The sequence below is a fragment of the Urocampus carinirostris genome, chromosome 5 (assembly GCF_059441175.1).
Source record: "Urocampus carinirostris isolate Australia breed hairy pipefish chromosome 5, RoL_Ucar_1.0, whole genome shotgun sequence".
Lineage (NCBI taxonomy): Eukaryota > Metazoa > Chordata > Actinopteri > Syngnathiformes > Syngnathidae > Urocampus > Urocampus carinirostris.
Window position 1 is genome coordinate 27748614 of NC_142353.1, and position 20337 is coordinate 27768950.

At 40.0% G+C, this 20337-nt stretch overlaps 1 protein-coding gene across 1 annotated transcript in view; it reads right to left on the reverse strand.

The window, feature by feature from the left end:
- Positions 1-14274: 14274 nt before the first annotated feature.
- The window catches only part of LOC148365909 (uncharacterized), a 63772-nt gene continuing 57709 nt past the window's right edge, over positions 14275-20337 (reverse strand). The window contains exon 16 of the mRNA XM_088336376.1: positions 14275-20318. Within this exon, the coding sequence (XP_088192502.1) occupies positions 20182-20318 (137 nt within the window). The 3' untranslated portion in view covers positions 14275-20181. The remainder of the gene's footprint in view (positions 20319-20337) is intronic.

The window sequence follows — 20337 nt, forward strand, 5'->3', positions numbered from 1 at the left end:
TACATGAGCAAGATACCGGACGGGGCAGGACAGACAGAGTCGAAACCGAAGCAAGATACTGGACAGGACGGGACAGAAAGGATCAATACCGGATACTGGAGCAAGATACCGGACAGGACAAGACAGGCGGGATCGATACCGGATACTGGAGACTGGAGCAAGATACAGGACAGGAAGAGACAGGCGGGATCGATATCGGATACACAAGCAGGATACCGGAGAGAGTCAAAATACAAGTCTTGCAAGAGCAGAGGTTTGTTGACGGACTGACTTGGAGTGAAAGAGAGCACTGAGTTTAAAAAGGAGGGAAGTCAATCAGGCAACAAGCAGCAGCTGGCACCAAGCGGGCGGGCCCAAATGAGGGCAATGGGCAACCATGACAGTTTTAGACTTTTTTTAAAAAAATACTGTACACCAGGGTTGCAAAGATAATTACATTGCCATTTGTTACTGACAATAAATACAATCTTCTTAACGAAAGATGCTGAAATGTTTTGTGTTATTTATTTGGTAAACAAAATAAACTTTTTTATACAAAAATCTTTGTATTCTTCATAGTCCGCCTTGCTGTTAGGAAATGGGCGCCCTGTTATGTCTTTAAGGTTTATTTTAGCTAAATGGGGGGAATTACAATCATTATTAAGAAGAGCAGGATAGGAATACCATCAAATGGAAAGATGTTTCAGCACTTTATAAATTTAGTGTTTGAAAACCAATCGCGAACATGGTATCACTGTATTTTAATTATATTTTACTAGTAAAATATGAAAACGGTAATTATTCACAAATTTTTTTTAGAAAGTAAAACAATTTTTATATTAAGTAGGCTTTAGTCAATAACAAAGTTTGTTTACTGTTGACACCCGTTTTAAGGCTATGTCACATTCATCCCGTAAGAACAACATTGTAAAGCTGCTTTAGCTCGGCGCTAATTCCGCTCAGTTGTGGCTAGATCAAACCTTCGCCGACGGATGTTTCGTTCTTCCGAGATTATCTTCCAAAACGGATGAATTAGATTGGAGATTTTTTACTGTCGGTATCAAAACCGGCCCATTAACTTCTCAAGCGCTCTTTGGCAAGCTTCCCTTTTCCACTCCATTGCCGTCAAATTATCCTTGGCCCATCTGACAATGGACAGAGGATTACAACGTTTCGCTATCTTCAATCGAAGAGGAAAAATCTTTTACTCGTTCGGGTTTGCCAACGTTTTCTTATGTGGATTCCCGAAGGGCTTCGCCTCCTCCCGCGACACAATTGCTTGGCTTGCAATCAGCCAACATGTGGCATTGTGATCCAATCACAGGATTTTATCCCCCGTCTTCATGCAAACATGGTTAAGTCTCTCCTTCCATTGTGGAGGAATCTTCAAAGCGGTCGGGAACCGCAAGGGAACATCGGGAGTTGTTAATTAATACAACAGACTCAGTACAAATGATTTATTTTCCTGATTTTCAAAGATGAAAACAAACATTTTTTTCCCGCCTTGAATCCATCGACATCCCCCTTTATCGTGGATAGCTGGTCCTCTGAGAAGCTATGTTTTCATGAAAACAAAAGTCTTTTAAGGTTTATTCTATTGTTGCGGGTGTTTGCTTAAGAAATCATTTCCCTTTGATTTTTGCTGGAGTTATTTTTCCTTTTTTTTGAGAGGTGTTGATTCTGTAGTGGGCCCTACGCAAAACACAGTAAACTTTAATTATCCAGCAAGGTGGAATGCAGTCAACTACCCGCGTAACAAAGCAGCTCTTCTCATTGTTTTTCAAGAATTTGAAAGCTTTAACTTAAAGTGACTCTTTCGAAAATAATTCAAAAGTTAAAAAAGTGCCCTGCTGAAACTGGCTTAAGGATTCCAAATGGTATGCAGACGGGCAAGAGCTTTGGTTGTAGCCCTTGTAGTTCAGGGACACATGCATTCTTACATTTTTTCATTTTCATGTATTAGGAAGCACGATTTTAAGTTATCTTTGAACGACTGAGTGGGCCCTTTGCAAAATACTACATACTTGCTGAATTTTTCTTTGAAGTGAAATGTAACCAACTACCTGCATAATAAAACGCTTCCCTCTTATTGTTTTTCAAGAATTCTCAAAGTTTGAAAACCTGACAAACGCAGTGCTTAACACCTAAAGTCAAAATGTTTGCCTGTAAACTATGATATCTGTACTCCCCTACTTATCTCTTATCTCTTTCTATCTTTTACAGTCAAAGAGTGACTAAAACAAGTTTTAAATACAGCAATACCTTGCTATAACGCTTTTCACAGTCTCACTGCTTCACTAATGCGTTTTGTTCATTATTCTGTTTGGCTAAAGTAAGTAAGAGAGTAGGTATTGGTGAAATATAATTGAAATTATCTTAACAGGTACAGTATATATTACTTTTATGTGTTAAACAAATGCTTGAGCCTGTAAAAAAGGTTGGGTCTTTGGTATTTTTCTCAGGCCTGGCAGCTCTCTTTTAATGTGTTTTCTGCCTAAAAGGAACTGCACTATTGTTGCCACAATATTTTATTCCCAAACCCATATTTCTGCAAGCAGAGAACATCAGAGGTCAAGGAAAGGTACCATTGTGGCCTGCCTAAAAATAACACACAGTTGTGGCCGTGATCTTTTATTCCCGCTTCACTTTTGCCGCGAGCAAGGGCTGGCAGAGCGCTATTTTTTTTTTCAATTTGTGCTGCTAATGTGTGCCATTGTGGCCCACCTAAAATGAACTGTACTGTTTAGGCTGTGGTCCGTTACCCCCAGTTGACTATTGAGGAGAGCGGGGCCAACGACACCAAATTTATATAAGCTTTTTTTCTGTTCTTTGCGCTTAAAGTAAACAGCACGCATGCGGCCCCGATCCATTATCCGCGGTCAACATTTTCTACAAGACAGAGGGATAGATTCTTGCCCAGCCGGCTGAAGGGGGTGCTTTTGTGGCCCGCCTAAATTAATTGCTCTGTTTTCCTGCAATCAATTACCAATTACATTCGCTGACAGGGGGCGTGCGGCAAAGTGGTATTTTTTTTTTAGTTCGTGCCACTGAAGCTCACATAAAAAAAAGACTCCACTGTTTCGGCCATGATCCAATATCCTATATGCTGAGAGTGGTGGCCAATAGAGCAATTGGTGTCATGCATGGCAGCTTTTTTCCTTTTCTTTTTACCTAAAATAGTAGGCACCAGTGCGGCCGCAACCCATTATCGCCGCTTGTGACTTGCTGCAAAAGTGGGCCGGCAGAGCGTATGTTAAGAGTATTGGGGTGCTTTTTTGCAATATTTTAACCGCAATAAATGAGGGATTACAGTATTACATGTGTTTCTATTGAAATAACGTTTTTAAATGATTTTATCTTTAACACATGCATCCACAGAAACATTGGATGATATACCAATAAACATGTCTGTGACGACATTCTGGACGAGCCATCTCTCGTCGGGTAGCTCGCAAATGGATGTGTCTCCTTATCGTATCTTCCGCTAAAGACCAGCAAGGTTAACCATCCCCGTCTTCTCTGTGACACAATTCGGAAACGTCATCGACGCCGCCCGCGGGTGACAATGACTGCCAGATGCTGTGACTTTCTTTCGGACGATTCATTTCACAAGTACATTGGAAAGGGCGATGCTCACGGCGCCATCGGAGCAAGACGAATGAACACAAACAGGAGCGCGCCAGTGAATAATGGCAGGCGGAAAAGGACAAGGTTGACTCCAGTCTCATCCGCAGCCTTGCCCGAGGACACGCGGATAATGTGAGACATGTTTTCTCACACCATTTAAGCCATGCCCACGGGGACAGGTTGTTTTTTTAAGGATTTAAATGAATACCTTAGGGTGTACAGTAATCCCTTGCTGTTTCTTGGTTCACTTAATGCGGTTTTGTTACTTTGCTTATTTTCATTGTGCATTGTGTTCTGCATTCTGATTGGCTAAAAAGTCACCCGCCCCTTTTCTGCCTGTGTCTGCCTGGACAAACAACTTTAGATCCGTTCGGTGTGCAATGGGTGGGTCGCTCAATGAGAAAGGGGCACAGGGTTGATTTAACGGGTATAATTGATCCAGTACTGTAAAAGGTTTTTTTGTGAATGGGGGGAAAAAGCCATTTTAGAACTACATGAGAAATGTTTAATGAATGTTTCTCACATTAAGTAACTACCTCTCAAGAAATGTTTTGATTCATAAGGAATATCTATATAAGCTATTTTTGGCAGCTTTACAGCAAACAAATTGAATATTTTTTTATGGAAGCTTTGTCTTTTACACCACAAGCATTATGCACTTTTACTTCACTTGGTATGCATTTTTGTTAAAATAATTATCCCAGCTTAAGAGCAGATTTACAGTTCCAAATTGTTTACATAAAGTACTTGAGTATTTTTGTTATGAAAGCCGTCTTTGGCATTACGAGCTGTATGCACGTTTACTGTACATGGTATATACCTTTTTGCATAAAAAATATAATTTTATTTTTCTATGCATATATTTTTCTATATTTACTGCCATTTGAAAAATCTGGATTTAATAAAAATAATCGTGATTCATTTATTTAATAATTGTGATTGATTAGGTAATTTATTTTAACCAATTCCCAGTTGTAATATATATATATATATATATATATATATATATATATCTCATCTCATTAGCCGAACCGCTTATCCTCATTAGGGTCGCGGGGGGGCTGGAGCCCATCCCAGCCATCTCCGGGCAGTGGGCAGGGGACACCCTGAACTGGTTGCCAGCCAATCGCAGGGCACACAGGGACAGACAACTCATTCGCTCATTCACACCTATGGACAATTTGGACCGGCCAATTCACCTGAAATGCATGTTTTTGGAACGTGGGAGGAAACCGGAGTGCCCGGAGGAAACCCACGCAAGCACGGGGAGAACATACAAACTCCGCACAGGAAGTCTGGAGCTGGATTTGAACCCACACAGGAGGTTCCCAAGACCTTAGAACTGTGCCGCACACGCGCTAACCACTGCGCCGCCGTGCTTGTACACTATGTGTTTATGAAAAATAAAATGTTAGTGTCTGAAGGGAATAAAAAAAACAGAATCTTGTTCTTTAAATTCTAATTGCCTTAAGTTTCGAACAAATTGTAAAGTGTACAAAATGACGATAATCTACAGAGCAAGTGCCAAAAAGGCTTTTTTTTCTTGACCATTTTTTCACCTAAAACGTTATTTTCAATTCAAATCCATGTACTACAGCGCTAATTTTGAAAGAATGATGCTAATATTTCTCAAAACAAAGGAAAAGTATTCCTAAATAACTGCATTAAGACATTGAGTGCTTTACCCACAGAGCTTCTATAACACTAGCAGAACCACGCTTTGAGTCATTGCCTTAGATGATATTTGCACAGCGCCTTGGGATTTTCCATGTTATACGAGCCAGAATTAGCCCAGAGTTCATTCATCTGCAGCTCTCATTGTTCATCTTTAATTTCACACGTTGCATTTTGGAGTTTAATCAATTGTAATCGAATTAAAAGCAGTGCTTGCTTTTAAGCTCCTGCGGCGGTGATACAGATGTTAATCGTGCAGATTTATAGCGGATAAGACGCGTGAGGTGAACCCCTTGGCAGTGCCGGGTCCGCTGCCCCGCCCCGCGGGAGGGAAATGATGGAGAGGATGGAAAGCAAAAAAGCTAATAATTAATACCCTGATTACACAGCCTGCGACAACAGAGAAGACAAACCACATCAACCGGGTTGGGAACCTGACCAAGAGTGATAGCGCCGTAACATTCGAGTACATACACAGATGCACAAACACTTTCGGAACGGCATCAAGGGCAGTGCTCAAAAAATTCACGTGATTTCTACAGTGTGGTGTGCTGAACGAACTGTGAACCCAAACAGTTGTACTTGCTAGGGATTCACCGAATGTTCGGTATTGAATTTTTTTCTGCTGAAAATTACTAGCATCTTAAGTTCAGCTCAAACAAAATGAAAAACCTAAAAAGCTTTAGAAAGACTGATGTTGTGATGATCTGACAACAATAGTGATACGAGCCTGGTGAAGCTGGCTTTAACTGGGTGCGGACTTGATGCACAATGCACCTATTTTTCATTTTGCTCACAAAAAGGAAAGAGAGTGGGAACAATATCTAAACAAGAGCTTGCCAAGGTTTTACCAGAAGTAAATTTCTTCAAAAGTGCATGTGCTTCCATGTTTATCTTAGCTCTTAGACTGTAACAATATGATACCTGGATTCAACCACCTCCTTACCTAAGCCAGCATAACAACGTCAAAACGTTCTCATTAGCGCTCATATTGGAGTTGCTTTGATTAGGATCCGTACACACAAAAGTCTGCAATGGCTTCCATATGGAAGCCCCCACCCATCTCCTTTTTAATATATGCAGCTTCATATTACTTCGAGATGAGGTGATCCCGATTCTGCACCAACTTTGACACAGCCAGGATTTCCTTTCACTTGAGAAGGATGCTGAGGCAATGTGTGTTTTTCCTTTCCGACCTCAAATGTAAGGTTGTGTCTGAGGATGAAATACTATCTGGTTCATCACGGTAAAAAAGGACCAGAACCTAAAAAAATGCCTTGCTGGCCCCATCTCTTGGGCATAGTTGATCAAGGATAATGGAATGTGGCTGCATGGGTGCTGTTCATTTTGTGCATAGAGAACAGAAACGGTAAAGAGCCACCAAACATAATAGACATTTGTTTTCTTAGCCCGCCTGATCAGCAATAGTCCCCTAGGGAGAAACGATTTTAGTCGAAACAGTGCAGTTCATTTTAAGCGGCCCACAATGACATGCTTCAAAAATACTCTGCCGACCTCTGCTCTTAGCAATCATCAACCAGGGATACTGGATTGAGAGTAAAACCATCCAATTGATATGTTTCAAAAGTATTCTGCTTGGCCTCTGCTCCCAGCAATAGTCGACCAGGGATAATGGTTTTATGGCGAAACCATGCATTTCATCCTGGGAGGGCTAGACTGACACGCCTCCCAACAAAAGTGCCTTTCACTGTCGTGATTATTCATGCCCTCACCCGTGCCCGCTTGTTTGGCGCCAGCTGCTGCTTGTTGCATGATTGGTTCCCCTCCTACTTAAACTCAATACTCACTCCTCGTCAGTCCATCAGCGAACCTCCGCATACGCAAGGCAAGCACTATTTGACTCTGGCTCCCGTTTGTCCCGTCCTCATCGGTATCATGCTCGTCTGTCCCTGACTTCCCAATCGTCTCCGGCTATTTGACCCGTTTCGGCACATCGACCACCCTTCGATCTCCCGCTCCAGCTACTTGACCCGTTTTGGCACATTAACCACGCTCCAATCGCCCGTCCCGGCAACTCCACTCGTTTTCCGCATTCCGCCCACGCTCCGATTCCATGAGCTCCTTGCTCCTCTTGCCCAACGAACACCGGACCACTGTCGTTTGTTTTCCCGCACCTGACTTCCACGATTCTACAATAAAGCTTTGTGTGAAACGTTGGTCGTTTGGGTCTACCATCTATTCTGGTTCTGACATCTACAATGCATTTAATTTCAGCCAGGCCACAATGGCAAACTTCAGTGGCCCCTGCTCTTGGCCGTAGTTAACCAGGAACATTGGATCGCAGCTGCTTGCTGTTCATTCTAGATGGAAAGAACCGCAACACATCACAAAAATTCTCAACTCGGCATAATGGATCACAGCAAAAACAGTGCAGTTCATTTTAAGCAATCCTCAATGTCACGCTTCAGCAACCCTGACCGAAGAAAAAGTACTTTGCTGGTCCCTTATCTCAGCAATAATCAAGCAGTGACCATGGATTGCAACCAGAACCCTGTTCTTCATTTTAGCAAGCCTAAGGTGTCACGACCAGTACGCAGGGTAGACCCAATCGCGTAACGTTTTCTCACAATTTTATTGAAGAAAGAGGAAGGGCAGCTCCCCCGATCTGATGCTCGCTTGACCCGGGAAGCAAGTCGCTCCCGTACTCGGATTGTGATCCGAACATGGAAGTGGATCTTCCGTAGCGAGCGATGGCGGTGTTAGCGACGGAAAAACTGGTCGGTAGCCGGGACTGGCGGGCAAAGCGTGGTCGGGGTCGGAAACGCGTCGTAAGCCAGGACGGGAGAGTAGACGTAGCTGGAATCAAAAATAGGTCGTAAGCAGGAACGGGAGAGCAGACATGGTCGGGACCAAAACAGGTCGTAGCCGGTGACAAACGAGAGCACAAACGGGAGAGGTGGGAGTCAGGGTCGAAAAAGGCTAAAAAAAAAGCCACCGGGCTTAACAAAAGTGAGCTCTGCCGGTCCCAGCTCGTAGCAATAAGCGACCGGGAATAAAGGATCGCGCAATATTCTCGCATTGAGTCCCCAGAGTACGACGCTCGAATTAGCGAGGGTTAACAGTAAGTTGCCATTGCAGGGAAACATCCAGGGCCCCCCCTCAGCCGCCGCTTCCTCTCCTCCACGCCGCATTGCCTGTTTCCATGACCGCAGTAGAAGGAACAATAAAGAGCTGAGGTGTGGATGTGTGGTCTGGGGTGGCCTGGACCTGGGATGATGCCATTGGAACTTCAACACTTATAAGGAGTACAGTATATGGAGTTTCCACAAATAGTGGCACGGGATATTTATTTGCTCAACAGCAAATGGCAGGATGCCGGTCTAAGCGGGAGGTTTTATTTGTGTAAATGACTTTTTGGAACAGATTAACGGTATATGTTAAATGTTTGATTACGATATACCTCAAGTGGAACAAGATTTTGAAACTACTGTAAATACACAGCATAAAGAAAAAAAAATCCACATCACATCAAATTAAAAAAAAATGGTGTAGCACTTTTCAAACAATCAATTAGAACTCAAATTGATGAATGAAACGTTAAATATACAATAAAAAAATAAAATAATTTCTCCACCCAACAATCCTGGAAGCCCAACACACAGTTAAGATACAATAAGTGTGTATTTATTTTTTTTATTTTTGTTGGATAATTATTTTTATTGGATACATATTTTCTTATTTCAATTATATCCATTCAAGTCAAAATGCATCACATCGCTTATTAAAACAGACATTAATAATAAGTAAGTCATTTAAAATTAACACAATTATTTGTTGGTTAATTATGCAAATGTGAATCCTTATTTATGTTGTTGAACATGTTTCAGTGTTTTAATATTGTAAATCTTTTCCAAATATGCATTCAATGAAAAATCTATAATTTCTCCACTGTATCAGGCAATTTGAACCTTTTTAAATATTATTTATTTCATTTTAAAAGCTATAAAAACCAAAGTGAAATTCTAGTAAAATGTAGGAATCTATTTTTGGCAGTGTAAAATTTTGAAATATATTTGTTGGGAAAGCACTGTGACCAAAGTTTTTTTTAATCCCCCCAAATTTCTATTGTAGTAAAAATAATAATGCTCAAAAAATATATATACGCAACATAAATAACATTTTTCTTGTTTTACGGGAAACATAAGTAAAGATAAAACAAGAAAAATAATACCTAAAATTCTATAAAAAGGATATTCTCATTTAACTAAAGGAGCGGTTGGCAACCATATTGGATCAAAAACACTAAAGCAACATATGTTTGTAGCAGCAAAAAAATAAAAGCTTTATGTAAGCCTTCTAAGGAAAGCGGCACATACTGTATATACACACACGGTATGGATCCAAAGTAACTGGAAAATTTTAAGAATGTTTGTGCTATGTTTGTCCTCGTACACAATCATCATCATTTTCCATTATCAAGCATTTTTGAGACAGTGACAGGGAGCCATAATGAAGCACCAAAGAGCCACAAAAGGAAAATATAGAAAAATAAAAATTAACAAAACATGTCGCCTATGCCTATAAAACTTTTATGCATTGTGTCTGAAAATAATACAGTATATCAATATGGATTGAGCTATCAAGTCAACTATCATTACAGGAAATGTGTTTTTTGCTTTCTGTATCTATACCAATACTATATTACCAAACACATGCCTACACACTTGAACATAAAATGCCATTATTGTTTGGCAATAGTTAGGTAGAGTAATTCTTTATTGGGATTTGTAGCTCTTCCTCAGAAGCAGAATTAACTTTATTTTTATTCTATTGCTACAACAACAGCACTGCAGTTGGCAAAATATAAAATACAAAAACAGAATAAAAACAAATAATAAAATAAATATAGCATTAACCGTTAATATAAAGTATTCACATATTGAAAAAAAACTGTACACAACCGCAATGTTTCACTTTAGATTTTGCAGCTAGAGATGCACTTGAGCTGGTATATTGCACTCAACTAGGATATTGCACTTAAAACCTGTTTCAAAACTGGTGTAGTGTTTTAGTACCTTTTGGGAAGAAACCATCCCTCAGTCTCCTTGTTCCAGCCGTGTGGGATCTGAACCGTTGGTCAGGTGGTAACTGTTCGGACGCTTTTATTTGTGTAAATGACTTTTCGGCACTGTTTAACGGTGTGATGTGTCACTTTCTCCTGTTTTTTTCTTTCGCTCATGTTACTTTATCGGTTTGAGGTCAGCGAGGCCTCCCTGTTGACCCCTAAGAATATTACCTGTAAAGATGCCAAGTCACTAGCAAAAGAGATTAAACGATAACATAAACAGTGACTCGGCGAGGCCGTCTCGCTCGCTGCTGGGACAGGAACGTCTCATTTCTGGCTCGTCTTTGTTTGAGGAGACGAAGACGCGTTTGATCCCGTCTGGCGGCGTCAAAATGTCAGCCGTCAGTCTGACAGCTTGTGGGCCGCCAGGCAAAGGATCACGGCGCCGTGTTGGGTGGCGTGTCAGACGCCGTGTCGGGGTCGAAGCAAACCGAGTTCAATGCGAGACGTGCATGTGTGTCGTGTGGATATGACGAAAGGAAATGACAGTCTGAAGGGAAGGATGCCCGCCCAAGGCAAGAGCAACGCCATGTCGGAGCGCTAGCAGATGATGCTCTTTGCATTCAGACCAATTTAAACGTTTGGCGTCGCCGTGAGAGCTACAGTGCCATGAAAGAGTATTTGCCCTCTTCTTGATTTCTAGTTTTTTGCATATTTATCACCCACAAAATTTTAGATCATCAAACCAATTTTAATATCACACAGAGACCACCCAATGAAATACAGATGCAGTTTTGAAATGTTTATTCTATATCAAGGTTTACGGATCTCTTAACCGCAAGGGTCCTCGGGACACCAATGAGGGAGCAACTCTGGAAAGCCACTGATGATGGTACCTGGCCTGTTCGTGGGTCGTCCATTCCTTAAAGTCGTCGTCCCAGTTATTATTTGGCCTTCTCTCCTCCTCCCCCTTGGACTGTGCCCTGGAGATTATCTTCGTCAGTCCTGATGATCTTGTGACGTGACCATACCACTCCGGTTTCCCTCTATGCACAGTTGACATCAGTTCTTCTTTGGTCCAATGTGCCCTCTGATGGTGTTCCGCACAATTTTGTTTGTCACATGGGCTACATAACTGATGCCTAGAAGTTTCTTGAAGCATTGCATCTCCATGGCCTGGATTTTCTTTTCCAGTTTTGCTGTGAGAGTCCATGTCTTACAAGCGTAGAGGAAGATGGAAGTAACCAGCGCTTGCTTGGGTCTGATCTTTAATTTCTCTTATAGGTTCTGGCAAGTGCGGCTGTGGTTTGAGCTATCTTGGCCATGATTTTTTGTTCTGACCCCACTTTTGATATGAAATCTCCAATATATTTTAATATGGTGACAGGTTCTAGTTTTCTGTGGATGATGTTTGTGGTGATATTTACTATTGTTTTTTTCTGGTGCCAATTTCCATCACATACTTGCTTGAAGCTTTGTCCACGCGATTGACCAGATCTCTGAGAGCCTGTATGTCCCCCACAATCCGTCATTTCTAAGTAGATTTGTTGAGAAATGCTCAACAATTTCAAGCATTTATAAGCACCTCACACACAATTCAACCACTTTTCAATCCTTAAAGATGCAACACGAAAATTCAAGCAGTTTCAAGGATTTTAAGCATCCATATGAACCCTGGGTGCAGCATCCATATCAAACTGTTGCTGGCCATAATGACATTAATTTCATATTAAGACGGGGGTCACAGACTATCGTCTCGAGGGCTGCAAATGGCTCGTGGGCCTCAAGTTTGACATACCTGCTTTAAAAGCTTAGCTAAGAATATCGCATTCATTTGAGCTTTTCACCGTGCAAGGCAATTAGCTTTTGATATAAAGCGCATCACCTTTTCACACTCATCAGTGACGATTAGCTTGAGATGCTTTCAGTCTGTCTGCAAGTATCATTTCAGGCAGAATGAGCCCCCCAATATCCGCCACCCCATGTCAAACATTGAATTTTTATTTTTTTCCCCAAAACGCGGCGCATCTGCTAACACTCTTATTCAACTGGCAGCGCAGGAGCGTGACCTGCACCCCCCCCCCCTTCCCATAAATGTGAAAATTGTATGCTTAAGAAATATTAACGTCACCTTGAATCAATCATTATTATAACCCACTACGGGAGAGGAGGGGGGTTCTAGATCCAATTTGAGGTGTAGCGGTATTAGCAATTTTTAGCTTTGAGAATGTCTGCATGCACCACCTCTAAAGTGCTCGGAACAGAAAGAATCCTTTATTTCTTGTGATAATATTTTGCTTTTTTTTACCTGAGGGGGAATGTTTGCCATGAGATTTCCGAATGCTCAGGGTTGCTGGGAAAGTCGTTGTCGCCCCCTGTAGGGAAAAAGAAAAAACTACACCTCAAAGGGAACATTAAAGTCATGTGGCTGGAAAAAATACTCGAGAAAATATGTTCGGTAAAAATAAAAAAATAATCAGGTTTTATTTGATATTTAAGTATTTTGACCATTTATTGATTACATTTAAAACGCAATCAAAGAATTTTCAAACATGTATTTATTTCAAAAAGTAATCGGGTTAAGGGTGTTAAGAGTTCTGGCAGATTTTTTAACTTTTTTAAAATGTATTTTTTTTTATTTAATAAACCAAACAATGAATTATTTTATTTAACAAGAAAAATTGGGTTTCAATGTAAATTTTTAGGTTCCATTGGGAGATCATTTGTCTCCTTAGAAATCATATTTTTCATACTGTAATTGAATAGATTTTTAAAAAGTCCAAAAAATTGCAAGTTTTTTAGCCCCGCTGGTAGATTTGAAATACTTGTTTTTACTTTTTAATTGAATGAATGTAATACATTAAATACATAATTTAGGAAATGTTTTATTTTCAAAAATAAAATCAGATCTTCAAAGTAAATTTCCTAGTTTCACCGACAGGTCACTGATCTCATTTTTAGAACTTTTTAATTAAATTAAAAATAATAATTCAATAATCAAATAACTTATTTTTCTTTTTTAGATCAGTTTTTAGGAGTTTAGACAGGAAACAAACTTGATTATTATTTAGTTTCACTGGCAGATCCATTCATCCATCCATTATCTGCAATAGGGACGCGGGGGTCCTGGAGCCCAGCTATCTTCGGGCAGTGGGCAGGGGACACCCTGAACTGGTTGCCAGCCAGTCGCACGGGACACCGAGACATACAACTAACTCGCTCGTTCACAGCTAGGGACAATTTGGACCGGCCAATTAACCTGACATGCATGTTTTTGGAATTTGGGAGGAAACTGGAGTCACAGGCATGGGGAGAACATGCAAACTCCACAAAGGAAGGCTGGCAGCTGGATTTGATCCCATGAACTTAGAACTCTGCAGCGGACACGCCCACCACTCAGCCGTTGCGTCGCCCTCACTGGCAGATGATCTATTTTTTTTACTATTTAATTTGAAAAAATATTACAATAAAAAAAAAATAATTAAAACACATATATTTTTGAAAAAATCATGTTTTCAAGTTAGGATTTTTTTCTTCACTGCTAGATTATTTGTCTCATTTTAAAATCATGATTTTACAAATGAACACATTAAAATAATTTTAAAAAATATTTCATTTAATAAATTGGGTTTTTAGGGTAAATTATTTACCTCCACTCATATACTGCACAATTCGAAATAAATGTTTTTTAACTTTTAATATAGTGAATTAATCAAATAATTAAGAAAATATTTTTACATTTTCCAGTCAGATTTATTGATTTTTTATAACAATTTGTATTGCATAAAAATATTTTGCCCATGTCGCTAATGTATTTTTAAATTTAGTTTTGTTCATACATTATTTGTTCAAAACAACTGTCCATATTATTTTTTCTAATTAACAATGTTTTGCCTTATTCAGAGTGTCTAGTCATATTTGTTTATTCATACAGAAAGCCTACATTTGATATGAAACACATATGCACATGAGGGGAACATTTTAATAAAACTGTAGAAGTCTCTCATATATAAGACTGACACAAATGCAAAGAAAACAAACATACAACACATAATACACAACTCAAATATGAAATTGGTTGTCGCTATACATTTATACATACAGGGTGTGCGATTATATTTAAGCCGATTACATTCTCAAGCCTTTTTTTTTTTTACCCGCTTGTATCTGGTGGCTGTGTTACATGACTTAATTAAAACGCAGCGGGAACAACACGAGACAACTTAATCAAAGGATGTAAGTATAGACATCACCATGACAACAAAACATAGCATCGTTTCCGAGACTGATACGGGCAAATATGAGAATTTCAAACAGCGTCGCTGTGTTCTGCTGCGGTTAATCAAGAAATGAAAGGCAGTCAGGAGCAAATATAGAGATGGGAAATTTCTCAGGAAACTTAGGGAGATGATTAAAAGTTGAGGTACACGTGGACTGTAATCCCCCATTTAATGCGGTTAACGGGGACCAGAACCTCCTGCGATGTGTAGAAATCAGGCAGAGTAGCCTGTTCCCCCATTTATTTCGTCGCAATAGCCAACCAGGGGTAATGGATCGCGACTGCATGAGTGCTGTTTACGTTAGACGGTGAAAATGGAGAAAAAAGCCGCCACGCACGACACAAATTTACTCTCAGGCCCCACTTTTAACAATAGTTTACTTGTGCTAATCGATCGCTGTCAAAACAGTGCAGTTCATTTTAGGCGGGTCACAATGGCATGCTTCAACTGTTATAACTGGAAGAAAATGCTCCCTGCTAGCACCTGCCCTCAACAATAGTCAACCAGGGATAAAGGATCACAGCCACAAGGGTGATGTTATTTTAGGCTTAAACAACAGAAAAAAAGAACTGCCGAGCATGACACAAATCTGCTCTTTCGGCCCCTTGCCTTCAAAAATAGTCAACTGGGGGAAATTGATCACAATCAAAACAGTGCCGTTTACTTTAGGCAGTCCACAATGGCATTCTTTGAAAGAAATGCACTCTGCCAGCCCCTGCTCTCCGCAGTAGTCGACCATGTATAGTGGATAGTGGTCGCATGGGTGCTGTTCATTTTAAGAGGAAAGAACCGGAAAAATATCCACCACACGTGACACAAATTTGCTCTCCCTGCACCAGCTCAGAGAAAAAAAGCCACCGCGAATAATGGCTAGCGGCCACAACCAAGCATTTTATTTTAGGAAGGCATGAACGACACACCTACCAACAAAAGTGCTTTCTGCTGGTCCCCACGTGCAGCAAAATAGGATTGCGGGTAATTGATCGCAGCTGTGCAAGTGCAGTTCATTTTAGGAAGAGATAACGGCAAAAAAGAGCCGCCAAGCCTGAAAAAAATGCACTGTTCCAGTACCTGCTCTCAGCAATACTTGACTGGGGGTAATGGATCACAAGCTCGGGTGCGTAGATCACTTTTCATGAAACATAACAGCAAAAAAGAGTCCCTTGGCGTAATGCCAAATAAACCGCTGCCCCCTGCTCTCAGTAAGTCGACTGGGGATAATGTATTGAGCCTACAACCGTGCATTTCATATTTGGTGAGCCAGAATGGCATGCCTTCAGACAAAAGTGCCGTCCGCCAGTCCCCACTTGCAGCAATATTAGATTGGGGATAATGGATCGCAGCCGCTCAGTTGCAGGTTACTTTTTCTTGAAAAGAATGGCAAAAAAAACAAAACCCTCACGGCCCAACAAAAATGTGCTCTGCCGGCCCTCGCTGGCAGCAAAATGCAATTGGGGATAATGGCTCGTGGCCACGACAGTGCAGTTCCCTTTTTCATTGTACAAAATGACAAAAAGCAACCACCAAGCTCAACAAAAATGCGCTCTGCTGGCCCTTGCCAGCTGCGATATGAGAACAGGGATAATTGATTGTGGATAATTGATTTTTTAATCCGCAATGCACTGCAGCACATTCGATGTTGGGTCAAAATTTCGTTTTGCAATGTCAAAGATAATAATGACAGAATGTTAGATCATGTGAACTGAGTGTTATGCTCTAATTAAATTATTCTGATCACACCGGGCTGTGATATTTATCCTGCATGTTGGGTGCTGGGGCATTATCTTGCACTAGCGCATCAACGGTCGCCATGACGACCCCCCACATGGGGCCGGCCAGACCGGAACGCACGCAACCAAAAAGGTTCTGATGCAGTCCCAGTATAACAATGAACCAGAGAACCTGATTGAGACGGATACCAACCCAGTGGGACACAGCCAGCGACCTCAAAGAAGCCTCCGACCACCAACAGCAAACGAAACCTTCACTAAGCTGCTTTCCGTGGTCCTCGTCCTGACCGGGTCTCCAGCCTTGAGGGTCCCTCACCACTAAAACCACCTAGGATATCCAGACTGGGCCTTCACCTTCATCGAACCATAACCACAGTCTATCCCATGGTGCAGAGCATTGGTGTGACGTTATCGAATGATAATAGCATAATAATTAAGTTTGTTTCCTGTCTAAATGGTGCCAGTTAAGATGCCAACTTTAATCTTTCTTTGTTTTTTTTGTGTTCTAATCAAGTTTCTTCTGTAGATATTAAGTAAAAAAAACCTATAAATCCAAGAGAGTGTGTGTCTTGATTAAAGCATATTGAACTATCAAAAACGGTAAAAAGAATTCACTTAAAGTCAAGTCATGTTTATTTGTATATCCCTTAATCACAAGGAGTCTCAAAGGGCTGCACAGACCACAGATTATTGCAAACTACAGACTATTATTACACCATCCCCTGATCTAAAACCTACATGAGGGCAAGGAAAAACTCAAAGTTGTATGTAGCCTTCAAATTAAAGGTTTTTCATTCTGTTTCCCCAGTATAATTATCTGAAAAACAAATATGGTTCTCCGACACGGCAAGACGAGTTTAGAAAGAATAAAATCGCTCGAGTTAAATTGGTTATCAAATTATTTGTTCAAATAATTGATTAAACACCCAACAATGCTAAAGCACTGAGGCCACAAAGTACAAAGGGTGAAGTAGAAAGGGATAATGCTGGATAATAATGTGAAGTGAGATACCAAATTCTGAATCATTGTTATCATATATTTGAGTGAACGAAATATATAGGTATGGATAAACAAACACACGTATTAAGTAAGTTTGTGATTACAGCGAACCCTTGTTTATTGGTGGTTATGTTCGAAAACGTAGGAAACTAAAAGTAGAAACCTTTTTTTTTTTTTTACAATATTTCATACAATACTTTTGTCGGTGCAGAAAGTTTTGTCTATGGGTTTTAGAGAAACCTGAAATAACAGTTTACGTATATATGGCAAGCTGTTTTACATAGTTGTAGTATTAAATCGCGAGGTTATTGAGGCACAGTTAGAGAAGAAGTGGAGAAACTGTTTAGCCAATCGAAATGCAGTACACTATGCAAATCAGTGAAATACAAAGACAGTGAAAAGTGAACCGTGTTATAGCGAGGGATCACTGTATATTTCATTGTGATGTGACATGATCCCGCCTTTCAACATTCCTCCTGAAGAAATAAGTTATTTTGGTCATTAATAAAAAAATAAAAAGACTGACAAAATATTGTACAGTAGACCCCGCCTCCCCCAGGATATGGCAATCCGCTTTACATCGTTTTCCCTTTATGATGTGGAATATGATGTTTTTGTGCCCCTTTTTATTGTATTTTTGTCACCATAAGACCTCAACAATAAATACAATTGTTGTTCGAGTTCTCCATAAGATCCCTGTCTGCTATTGGTCAACCTCATAAAAAAGGCTGGTCAACCATTGGTTTGTGTCACGGCATCATGAAAATGCTGATATGCTATTGGCTTAAGTCAAGGGTGGGCAATCTACGGCACACAAGCCACATGCATCTTGACTATTATATTAATCCGGCCCGCCAAACAAAGATGGTGAAAATATAACGACATATAATATACATATAGTGCTGAATAAAGTACTACTAGTAAATGTTTGTTGTTGTTTTGGGGCCACTCTTGTCCCTAATGTCCTTTTTTTCCCTGATGTATTGCAGAGGAATTGGATTTGAGGCTCTATATCAGCAGATACAAAAACAAATCAAATCAAATCATCAAATCTGGTCATTTTTTCTAACCCGCTGCAGCCTGTGTCTAAAAAACTTTGCCCACCGTTGGCTTGAGTACTTCCCACAATGCCTTTTACTCTCTTCATTCAGTTCAGAATCTCATGTGTTTCGTAAAGACTGCACTATTTTTTGAGATACAATAATGTAGTTTTCACTGTAGGTCAAAAAGCTTGCAATGATGTTAAAGGGAAAGGCAAAAAATAATAATAATAATAATAATTTCCTTTGTATTGTCATTCTTTGTAACAATGTACACAGAACGAAATGTCGATACACCTGACCCGTTGTAGCGAGTCGATGCAGCCGCAGCCAACAGAGGGCGCCGCCATTATACCAACAATAATAACCAAAGAAAAGACGCTTGCGATGATGAAGAAATATGAAGAATGCGCATGAATCGCTACCCTAGCTTAGTCTGTAACCAATTGACATTAGGGACTATTATTAAAAATAAATAATAAAAGATTAAATAAATATATTGCGGATAAAAAAAAACAATTCTTGCAAGTGAAAGGTTTTAAACTTTCATTTTTTAGTTGGCTGTCCCCATCTCTTCCCCTTCTCTGCATCCTCACGCTACACAACTTGACCAGCTATGGGCTGAGCTACCTCCCTGATTTCCTTTCTCTTTCTTCATTCAGTTCAGAATTGCACGTGTTTCATAAAAACTACTGTATGTTTTGAACTGTATTCATCCACTATTGACATGCGGTAATGCTAAAGGGAGAAGCAAAAAAATATAACCAGATGAAGTCTCCTATTTTAAAATAATATGAAGAATGCAAACCAATAGCTATCTTCACTAAGTTGCACGGCCGTAATCAATCGAAGATCGGCGCTATTATTAAAAATAAAGAAGCGATTAAAGCAAAAAAAATGTGTTCTGCTTTCCCCTTCTATTTTCTTCTCCTCTAAGGGCATGCTAATCCTTGGAAGTTTTAATATCAGTGTGAATTTTCAACTGCCGTCTCATCCCACCTGCATCCACCAGCTACTCCACTTGACTAACTCGTTAAGTTACACCAAAGGTAAATATATTTCATTTTTCATTGCATATTACTAATGGTATTATTTATTCATAAAAACTTCTATTACACATAAATAGTACCTACTATAGTATATGTTTTAGTATAATGTTTTTATTATAAACTATTTTATTATTTTAATGTTTTTATCATATGCTTCCAGTTAAAAGACATAAAAATAAAATATGCCGCTAATGTATTAGTCTTAAAAACACTGAATTTTATGTGCTGCATTTATTAGCTAGAACTTAAAGTGATGCTAAAGGAAGAAGTAAAAGCATGATTAGGATAAAAATGGCTTGCAAGGGACTATTGTTAAAAATAAGTAGGCTATTGAAGGAAGGAAATCTTGTAAGTGGAAGTTTTAAAATTAGTTCTAATTTGTTGTTGGCATGTTTAACACCCCTCTGCATCCACCTGTCACCCCACTTGACCAGCTCATCAACACCAAAGGTAAATAAGATTTAATTTCTATTTACTTTTGTATGCAATTATAATGTTAATTTATCATATACACGTATATTACACATAAGTAACACTTACTATGTACTTTGTATCTATTTTAATGTTTTACCTGGGGTACCACAGGATCGGAGGGCATTAGCTACCTCGCATAGGTTTGTATTCTCTGCTAAACGGCAATTTCATTTTGCAATCCCCACCTTAGAACTGATTCATGTCTTTTCCCTGGGGTCTACTGTATATATTTCTTTTTTTAAGACTCGATGAGGGATGACGAGGTCCCTGAGAATACTACTAAGCGTTCATGTTCCTCTGTGCTAAATGGTCTCCACGTAATTGGCGGGGAACAATCCTTGGCGTCCGTCTTTGCTCCATCCCCTCCACCAAGCTTTATCCAACGTTTCCACGTCTCTGATGATGTCACCCGGCTCAAAGGAGATCTCCGAGTCGTCCTCTGTGGGGACAAAAAGATC